Here is a 10,441-nt window from a genome sequence, read left to right as displayed (position 1 = left end):
TGTGGGGATCGCTGGTCGGCACGGACTCAGTGGGCCGAAGGGCCTGCTTCTGTGCTGTATCACTAAACTAAACTAAATATGACAATATTAAACCTGAAAATATCTCCTCCAGTGATGCACAGATCAGAGAAATAAGCCACAAAGTTAGTGCATAAAATTGCTTTATTTATTTTCACAGAGATTGATCTGGAAAAAAATGCCCAAAAACCTCCCCAATTTTTTTCCTATTCCATTTCATTTGATTACAAAAAAATCATCATTGCTAGCACAGAAAGTTGTTTACCTATATTAATCTAATATCTCATAATGTTGTAATTCATTCCTAGTCGGCAAATCATAGTTAACCGCAGATAGACACAGAGTGCTGGAGTAACTCAGCGGGTGAGGCAGCATCTCTGGAGAACATGAACACAGAGTGCTGGAGTAACTCAGCGGGTCAGGCAGCATCTCTGGAGAACATGGACACAGAGTGCTGGAGTAACTCAGCAGAACTAGGATAGGTAACGTATCGGGTCCAGCACTCTGTGTCCATGTTCTCCAGAGATGCTGCCTGACCCGCTGAGTTACTCCAGCACTCTGTGTCCATGTTCTCCAGAGATGCTGCCTGACCCGCTGAGTTACTCCAGCACTCTGTGTCCATGTTCTCCAGAGATGCTGCCTTACCCGCTGAGTTACTCCAGCATTCTGTGTCTATCTTTGGTATAAACTAGCATCTGCACTTCCTCTCCATTACAGTTAACTGCAACATGTTATCGTTTTGGACGCAGGGCACTCAGGACCCTGGGGGAATGATTCGGCTCCAGGTGCATACGAGAGGTTACGTATGTACAGTCTGTCTCAGTGAGGAGGTGGGGGCTGGGGTCAGGACGGGGGGGGGGGTACACCAGCCGCCCTTGCCCCCACACCATTCCCCCTTCAACCCTCCGCCCCGCACCGGAAACAATTCACGCTGATAATGAAAACGTCAACAAGAAACAATGGAGAAGTTTTGGTATTTCAGTGAATAATGGAAGTGATTCAGTAGTCCAATGCATTTCAAGTATAATCGGCTTGGAAGACCTTTGAGTTGCTCTTAGGGTGGCCAACTGTCCCGTATTAGCCGGGACATCCCGTATTTTGGGCTAAATTTGTTTGTCCCGTACGGGACTGCCCTTGTCCCATATTAGGCTCAGGGGGCGCTATAGGCCCAGACAGTGTAGGCCCACTGTAGGCCCGGTGGCCGCAGTAGGCCTGGACAGTCTAGGCCCGGAAGCCCGGGCGCCGCCTAATGGAGGTTGCGTAGCAACCCGCCTCCCAGACCAATGCCGCCATTGGTGGAGCGGGAGCACGTGGCCCCTGGCTGGGTGAGGTCACGTGGGGCGCGGGACGGTGACGTCACCTTTTCTCCCTTATTTGGGAGTGAGGAAGTTGGCAACCCTAGTGCGGAAGATTCAACGGAACACCCTGGCACGCTTGCCCATCCATTGCCACCCATCCCATGCCTGCTGGCCCCGGCTCCTTGCCTCTAAACCGATCCTCCTCATGTTCAGGGCCCTCGGTGGCCAATGTCCACTAGTCTTTGGAACGTGTAAAAAACTTTGTGTTCCATCAATCCTACTCTCTCTGCTGTCTCCCATTCCCAGCGGCAGCTCTTCCTAAACCTCAGCCCCTCTTCAACCCCCCTCCTCCCTACCTTCCACCCACCTCCCTACCCTGCTGGAGACCCCACTTGGCCCTCCTCTGCCAACGGTTCCTTGGAAGCCACCACCTGATTTAGCCTGCGTTGGAGACACAGTGACATGGCCTTGGTTGGAGAGGCCATGTCAGCCTGAGTTATCATTGAGTCGGCTCTGCTGTTATGTGAGCATGCCAGGTTTTCTCCGCTGCCCTCTGAGGACTGGATTAAACATCAAACTGTGGGCGGGAATGAAATCTCATACCATTGGAGCAGTCTGGACCAAATACGGGCAGGTGGGACTAGCTTAGGTGGGACTGCAGATGCTGGTCTAAATCGAAGGGAGACACAAAATGCTGGAGTAACTGAGCGCGTCAGACAGCATCTCGGGAGAGAAGGAATGGGTGACGTTTTGAGTCTCGACCTGAGATGCTGCCTGACCCGCTGAGTTACTCCAGCATTTTGTGTCCACCTTAGCTTAGAAGGGGCATGTTGGTTAGCATAGATGAGTTGGGTCGAAGGGCCTGTTTCCGTGCTGTATGACTCTATGACCTTGCTACACAAAGTTATTGTCAATAGACAATAGGGGCAGGAGGCCATTCAGCCCTTCGAGCCAGCACCGCCATTCACTGTGATCATGGCTGATCATCCACAATCAGTAACCCGTGCCTGCCTTCTCCCCATATCCTTTGACTCCGCTATCTTTAAGAGCTCTATCGAACTCCCTCTTAAATCCATCCAGTGAATTGGCCTCCACTGCCTTCTGAGGCAGAGAATTCCACAAATTCACAACTCTCTGGGTGTCAGGGGTTATGGGGAGAAGGCAGGAGAATGGGGTTGAGAGGGAAAGATAGATCAGCCATGATTGAATGGCGGAGCAGAGTTGATGGGCTGAATGGCCTGACTCTGCTGTGTCTTACAGTCTTACAGCCCGTGTCGTACAGCATGGAAACAGTTCCTTCAGCCCAACTTGCCGATGCTGCCCAACATGTCCCATCTACACTAGTCCCACCTGCCTATATTGGGCCCATATCCCTCTAACCCAGACCCATGCAGGCACCTGTCCAAATAATCCACCTACCTCAATTCCCTGCATATCCATGTGCCTATGCCAATAGATGTTTAGATTTTCCTTTAGACGTTACTATATACAGCGTGGAAACAGGCCCTTCGGCCCACCGAGTCCGTGCCGACCAGCGATCGCCCCGTACACTAGCACTATCCTACACACCAGGGACAGTTTACAATTTTACCCAAGCCAATTAACCTACAAACCTGCACGTCTTTGGAATGTGTGAGGAAACTGGAGCACCTGGAGAAAACGCACGCAGTCACGGGCCGGTCACGGTGGTGCAGCGGTAGAGTTGCCACCTTACAGCGAATAGCGCGCCGGAGACCCGGGTTCCATCCCATCTACAGGTGCTGTCTGTACGGAGTTTGTACGTTCTCCCCGTGACCTGCGTGGGTTTTCTCCGAGATCTTCGGTTTCCTCCCACACTCCAAAGACGTGCAGGTTTGTAGGTTAATTGGCTTGGTAAATGTGAAAAAGTTGTCCCTGGTGGGTGTAGGATAGTGTTAGCGTGCGGGGATCGCTGGTCGGCGCGGACCCGGTGGGTCGAAAGAGCCTGTTTCCGCGCTGTATCTCTAAACTAAACTAAACTACAAACCTGCACGGCTATGGAACGTGTGAGGGAACTGGAAAACCCAACGCGGTCACGGGGAGAACGTGCGCACTGGGAGAGGCGTGAACACGGGTCTCAGGCGCTGAGCGGTGGCAACTCTCCCAGCCGCGCCAACTGGAGCGTCAGAAACCTGGTGAGAGGAACAGCAGGCAGAATGAGAGAGCACAGCCTCCCTCCCCTACAGTCCCACTGGGCTAACACCAGCACAGTGCCAACGTGCCAGGCCCAATGCCCATCGCAACGGAACCACCCGCCAGTGGCCAGGCCAACACACGCCAACACAGTGTCCACAAAAAGACTTTGCAGACTGGTCCCCGGGTTAAACAAAATCATCACATTCTTGTTTCTACACATTGGGGGGGGGGAAGATAAGGCCAAGATCTGTACAAAAACAAACACCATTTAAACATAATTATTTAAATTACTGCTTGGTCACAAACAATATTACTTTTAATCTCTTCGTTTCGGAGATATGTTAAGGGAGTGTTACTGATCTTGAGCCCCCCCCGTCCCCCCGCTTTCACCTGTCAGATCAAAATTAATAATCACAGTAGTACACAATAATCATTTATACAGAAATCTCTTCCGTCTAGAAATGAGAGGTAGCTCTCCATCTGACTACAGACCCTGTCTGTTGCTGGATAATTATATTACACCTGGTAACTACTGGACCAAGCAGCTGTGGGAGATCCATCGGAGAGGTCGTGTTTGAGGGGTCTACGATCTGTCTGTAATTAGGTTTGCCGACAGTGTCATTGGAGAAGTAACCTTTGCAGAGTCAGCAGTTGGCTCGTTAACGAGACGAGCAGGAAGCACTGAGCCAGGGCGGAGAATGGTGGCAGAGGTGGTGTGGGAGATGGTGGGGGGCTTGTCAGTGTACTGTCCCCTCTGCCCCCCACTCCAGTCCCCGCCTGGCCCCTTACAATCTCCAGGCAGGAGGATAGTCACGGGGAGAGGGAGAGGGGGGGGGGGGGGGGGTATGGGGTGGGCAGACAGAGAGGGTGGGAAAGGTGCCTCGTCTCTCCCCCCCGTGGGGTCCCAGGCGGCCGCTGGCGTTGCCGTAGACAGCAGGCGCCGTCAGATTCAGAGCGACGTTTCCGTTCCGCGGCTTCTCCACAGCGACCCCAGCTCGTAGTCGGGCTCAAGTTCAATCCTTATCTGAGGCACGGTTCTCCACGGGGAGGAGGGAGGGCTGGCAACAAAGACAACAGCACTTTAGTGATAGACCAGATCAACAACGAGGAGATCAGCAACAGCGAAACGCAGAGCGCGCAGAGTAACTCAGTGGGTCAGGCAGCATCTGTGGAGAACATGGACACAGAGTGCTGGAGTAACTCAGCGGGTCAGGCAGCGTCTCTGGAGAACATGGACACAGAGTGCTGGAGTAACTCAGCGGGTCAGGCAGCATCTCTGGAGAACATGGACACAGAGTGCTGGAGTAACTCAGCGGGTCAGGCAGCATCTGTGGAGAACATGGACACAGAGTGCTGGAGTGACTGCTTGACCCACTGAGTTACATACAGCGCTCTTATCTAAACCAGCATCTGCAGTACCCTGTTTCTACAATGCTGTAATCTTGAGCAAAAGAAAATACAAAGTTCTGGAGGAACTCAGCAGGTAAGGCAGCACAGAACATAGCACAGTACTAGACAGAGGATGAAGCCAAGTTAATCACTCTGCCTGCATGTTTAGTTTTTTAGTTCAATTTAGTTTAGAGGCACAGTGTGGAAACAGGCCCTTCGGCCCATCGTGTCTGTGCCGACCAGTGATCAGCCCCGTACACTACCCAACACACTCTAGGGGCAATTCACAATTTTTACCAAAGCTAATTAACCCACAAACCGGCACGTCATTGGAGTGTGGGAGGAAACCGGAGCACCTGGTGAAAACCCACGTGGTCACTGCGGGAACGTACTAACTCCATACAGACAGCACCCGAGGTCAGGATGGAACCCGGGTCTCTGGTGCTGTGAGGCAGCAACTCTACCACTGGGCCACTGGGGCACTCTGATCCATCTCCCTCCATTCCCTGCATATCCATGTTAGGGTTGCCAACTGTCCCATATTAGCCGGGATATCCCGTATTTTGGGCTAAATTGGTTTGTCCCATACGGGACCGCCCTTGACCCGTATTAGGCTCGGTGTAGGCCCAGACACTGTAGGCCCGGACAGTGTAGGTCCGGACACTGTAGGCCCGGACACTGTAGGCCCGGACACTGTAGGCCTGGATTATCTCTGGAACATTCCAAATTGAGAGGATTTGACAGAAGTACATAAAATGATAAGAAGCACAGACAGGGAAGACAGTCAGAACCTTTTCTTCAGGGTGGAAATGTCCAACACTAGAGGGCCCAGCTGTACAGTGAGAGGGGGAACGTTTACAGATGAGTGGGGATAGTTGTTTATACAGTGAGTGTTTGGTGCCTGCAACGGGCTGCCGGGGGAGGTGGTGGAGGCAGATACCAGAGTGGCCTTTAGAGATTAGAGATACAGCGCGGAAACAGGCCCTTCAGCCCATCGGGTCCGTGCCGACCAGCGATCCCCACACATTAACACTATCCTACACCCACTAGGGACAATTTTTACATTTACCAAGCCAATTAACCTACAAACCTGTACGTCTTTGGAGTGTGGGAGGAAACCGAAGATCTCGGAGAAAACCCACGCAGGTCACGGGGAGAACGTACAAACTCCGTACAGACTGCACCCGTAGTCGGGATGGAACCCGGGTCTCCGGCGCTGCATTCGCTGTAAGGCAGCAATTCTACCGCTGCGCCACCGTGCCGATTAAGAGGCTTTTAGGTAGGCACATGGAAATGCAGGGAATGTAGGGATACACTGGCAGAGGAGATGAGTTTAACGTGGCATTGTGTTCGGCACGGACAGTGTGGGCCGAAGGGCCTGTTCCTGTGCTGTACTGCTCTCTCTGTTCTATCAACAGAGGCCACTATTTTGGAAAAAATGTTCCCAATGTTGAGGGAGTCCAGAACCAGGGGCCACAGTCTAAGAATAAAGGGGAGGCCATTTAAAACTGAGATGAGAAAAAACTTTTTCACCCAGAGAGTTGTGAATTTGTGGAATTCTCTGCCACAGAGGGCAGTGGAGGCCAATTCACTGGATGGATTTAAAAGAGAGTTAGATAGAGCTCTAGGGGCTAGAGGAATCAAGGGATATGGGGAGAAGGCAGGCACGGGTTACTGATCGTGGATGATCAGCCATGATCACAATGAGTGGCGGTGCTGGCTCGAAGGGCTGAATGGCCTCCTCCTGCACCTATTGTCTGTGTTCCTCTTGTTTCTGTGTTTGACTCTGGGGCAGGGCGGATCACCTGGGTGCATGTCGTGGTGGGAAGGCGTGACCACGCTGCTGAGAACGCACGTCACTGGCGATATCTCAACGGGTCAGGGTCAGGGTCAGCCCGAACACCACAGGGTGAAAGGTTAATGATAGCGTGGGGACGGCATTGCCCGAGCTGTGCAGATACAATAGAGCCAATCTCACATTGTTGGCAGCCTGCTCTACAATCCCCACCTCTCCAGCACACACACCCCTGCCCCGACAACCACAACAGACAGCCAGGCCAGGCCAGGCCAGGCCAGGCCAGGCCAGGCCAGGCCAGGCCAGGCCAGGCCAGGCCAGGCCAGGCCAGGCCAGGCCAGGCCAGCCCGCCTGCCCACACACAGGTGCCCGCGGCAGTGCCAAATACAACTCCTTCCATCCCCACACTGCATCGTATTGTTATGTTACAGTGGTTCAAGACGTTGGTGAGGCTGCACTTGGAGCCATAGAGTGACACAGTGTGGAAACAGGTCCTTCAGCCCAACTTGCCCACACTGGCCAACATGTCCCAGCTACACTAGAGTCACAGAGTGATACAGTGTGGAAACAGCCCCTTCAGCCCAACCTGCCCACACCGGCCAACAATGTCCCAGCTACACTAGAGTCACAGAGTGATACAGTGTGGAAACAGGCCCTTCAGCCCAACTCACCCACACCGGCCAACAATGTCCCAGCTACACTAGAGTCACAGAGTGATACAGTGTGGAAACAGGCCCTTCAGCCCAACTTGCCCACACCGGCCAACAATGTCCCAGCTACACTAGAGTCACAGAGTGATACAGTGTGGAAACAGGCCCTTCAGCCCAACTCACCCACACCGGCCAACAATGTCCCAGCTACACTCGTCCCACCTGCCTGCGTTTGGTCCATAACCCTCCAAACCTGTCCTATCCATGTACCTGTCCAACTGTTCCTTAAACGATGGGATAGTCTCAGCATCAACTACCTCCTCTGGCAGCTTGTTCCATACACCCACCACCCTCTGTGTGAAAAAGATACCCCTCAGATTCATATTAAATCTTTTCCCCTTCACCTTGAACTTATGTCCTCTGGTCCTCGATTCCCCTACTCTGGGCAAGAGTGCATCTACCCGATCTATTCCTCTCATGATTTTAAATCATCATACTGTTATGTTAACAGTTGTACAAGACGTTGGTGAGGCTGCACGTGGGAATATTGTCTTCACTTTGGGGCACCGTGCTAGAGGAAGGGTGACATCAAGTTGCAGAGGGTGCAGAGAACGTTAACCAGGATATCACGACCCAAAACGTCACCCGTTCCTTCTCTCCAGAGATACTGCCTGAGCCGCTGAGTTACTCCAGCATTTTGTGTTTATATACGAAGATGTTGCCAGGTCTCGAGGGCCTGAGCCACAGGGAGAGGTTGGGCAGGCTAGGACTTCATTGGAGCGCAGGACGATGAGGGGTGATCTCATAGCGTTGTGCAAAATCAAAAGTGGAATAGATAGATTCTTTTATCCAGGGTTGGAGAATCAAGAACTAGAGGACATGGGTTTACGGTGAGAGGGGAGAGATTTAATAGGATCCCGAGGGGTATCTTTTTCACACAGAGGGTGGTGGGTGTATGGAACGAGCTGCCAGAGGAGGTAGTTGAGGCAGCTACTATAAAATATTTAAAAGACATTTGGATAGGAACATGGATAGGAAATGTTTAGAGGGATATGGACCAAATATGAGTAAATGAGACTCGTGTAGAAACATAGAAACATAGAAAAATATGTGCAGGATTAGGCCATGCGGCCCTTCGAGCCAGCATCGCCATTCAATATGATCATGACTGAACATCCATAAGCAGTACCCCGTTCCTGCCTTCTCCCCATATCCCTTGATTCTGTTAGCCCTTAGAGCTACATCTGAATTGGCCTCCACTGCCTTCTGTGGCAGGAAACATGTTCCCGATGCTGGGGAAGTCCAGAACCAGGGGGGGTCACAGTTTAAGAATAAAGGGGAGGCCATTTAGAACTGAGATGAGGAAAAAACTTTTTCACCCGGAGAGTTGTGAATCTGTGGAATTCTCTGCCACAGAAGGCAGTGGAGGCCAATTCACTGGATGAATTTAAAAGAGTTAGATAGAGCTCTAGGGGCTAGCGGAATCAAGGGATATGGGGAGAAGGCAGGCACGGGTTACTGATTGTGGATGATCAGCCATGATCATATTGAATGGGCCAAGGGCCAAATGGCCTCCTCCTGCACCTATTTACTATGTTTCTACCAAGCCACACACATTTCCTTTACATTTTCCCCCTTTCACCTTAAAGGTATGTCCTCTAGTCTTTGACATTTCCACTCTGGGAAGAAGGTTCTGACTGTCTACCCTATCTATGCCTCATAATTTTATATACTTCTATCAGTTTTCCCAGTAACCTCTGACATTCCAGAGAAAACATTCCCAAGCCTGTCCAACCTCTCCTTGTAACTGGAATTCCCTAATCCAGGCATCGTCAATCCGGGCATGTAGCCCCGGTGTTGAACAATCCCTGTTCCAGACGTTCACTGGCCCTATCCCCCAACTCTACCTCCGCTACATTGACGACTGCATCGGTGCTGCCTCCTGCACCCATGCAGAACTTCAATTACTTTATTCACGGGCAGTCACGGTGGTGCAGCGGTAGAGTTGCTGCCTTACAGCGAATGCGGCGCCGGAGACCCGGGTTCCATCCCAACTACGGGCGCTGTCTGTACGGAGTTTGTACGTTCTCCCCGTGACCTGCGTGGGTTTTCTCCGAGATCTCCGGTTTCCTCCCACACTCCAAAGACGTGCGGGTTTGTAGGTTAATTGGCTTGGTAAATGTAAACATTGTCCCTAGTGGGTGTAGGATAGTGTTAATGTGCGGGGATCGCTGGTCGGCGCCGACCCGGTGGGCCGAAAGGGCGTTTTCGCGCTGTATTCACTACTAATTTCCATCCTGCACTCAAATTCACTTGGACCATCTCTGACACCTCCCTCCCCTTTCTTGACCTCACCGTCTCCATCACAAGAGATAAACCTAGACCAGTCTCAGATCATCACAGCTTTCCAACCACCAGTTAGAGTGAACCAAATTATTAAACAATGCAAAGAAATCTATTTGGAACATTGGGATAAAGTTACTAAAAGCCAAAGCAGACTAGAGTGCTACCGGGCCCTAAAAAGAGATTATAAATTGGCAGACTATCTCTCAACTGTTGGAGAAATAAAGCAGAGACAGACCCTCACCAAGTACAGGTTAAGTGACCAACATCTGGCAGTTGAAATAGGAAGACAGAAGAGATCTTGGCAACCAAGAGAAAATAGAATATGCGGTCACTGCTTGACAGATGTGGTTGAAACAGAGATGCACTTCCTCTTAAAATGTAAAAAAATCCATAAAATAAGAAAAATATATTTTGAAAAACTCAGTCTGGCCACCCCAGATTTTAAAGAACTAGACGATATATCAAAACTAAGAATAATCCTTGGCGAAGGAAATACGGCACATCTTGGCGCACAATACGTACCAGCATGCCACAACCTGAGAGACAGTGAATGACCAACATGTACACATACACTCATACATAGAGTGACACTAAGGAAATTAATATCCACCTATTAAACGTGCTACCTTGCTGTACTGTTTACAACTACAAGAACCAGTAGCAATCAGTATATATATGTTTATATATATGTACAGGGGCATATCGACCCATGCATTGTATACTTGTTTTTATATTCATGCATTTTAAATATGTATGTTATGTTCTATACTCTGGCAATATAATGATGTACC

The 10,441-nt window shown here is 50.9% G+C and overlaps 1 protein-coding gene across 4 annotated transcripts in view; it reads right to left on the bottom strand.

Annotated features, from left to right (window-relative positions):
• Positions 1-1,674: 1,674 nt before the first annotated feature.
• Positions 1,675-10,441, bottom strand: part of LOC144597902 (electrogenic sodium bicarbonate cotransporter 1-like) — a 176,072-nt gene continuing 167,305 nt past the window's right edge. For all 4 annotated transcript variants that reach the window (XM_078407694.1, XM_078407675.1, XM_078407703.1 and 1 more), the window contains one exon: positions 1,675-4,528. Coding sequence is in view for 2 of the 4 variants with exons in the window: in XM_078407675.1 (XP_078263801.1) it covers positions 4,420-4,528 (109 nt within the window). In the remaining 2 variants the exon portion in view is untranslated. The remainder of the gene's footprint in view (positions 4,529-10,441) is intronic.

The sequence above is a fragment of the Rhinoraja longicauda genome, chromosome 1, assembly GCF_053455715.1.
Source record: "Rhinoraja longicauda isolate Sanriku21f chromosome 1, sRhiLon1.1, whole genome shotgun sequence".
In the NCBI taxonomy this organism is placed as follows: Eukaryota; Metazoa; Chordata; class Chondrichthyes; order Rajiformes; family Arhynchobatidae; genus Rhinoraja; species Rhinoraja longicauda.
This window is presented reverse-complemented; position numbering and strand designations above follow the sequence as displayed.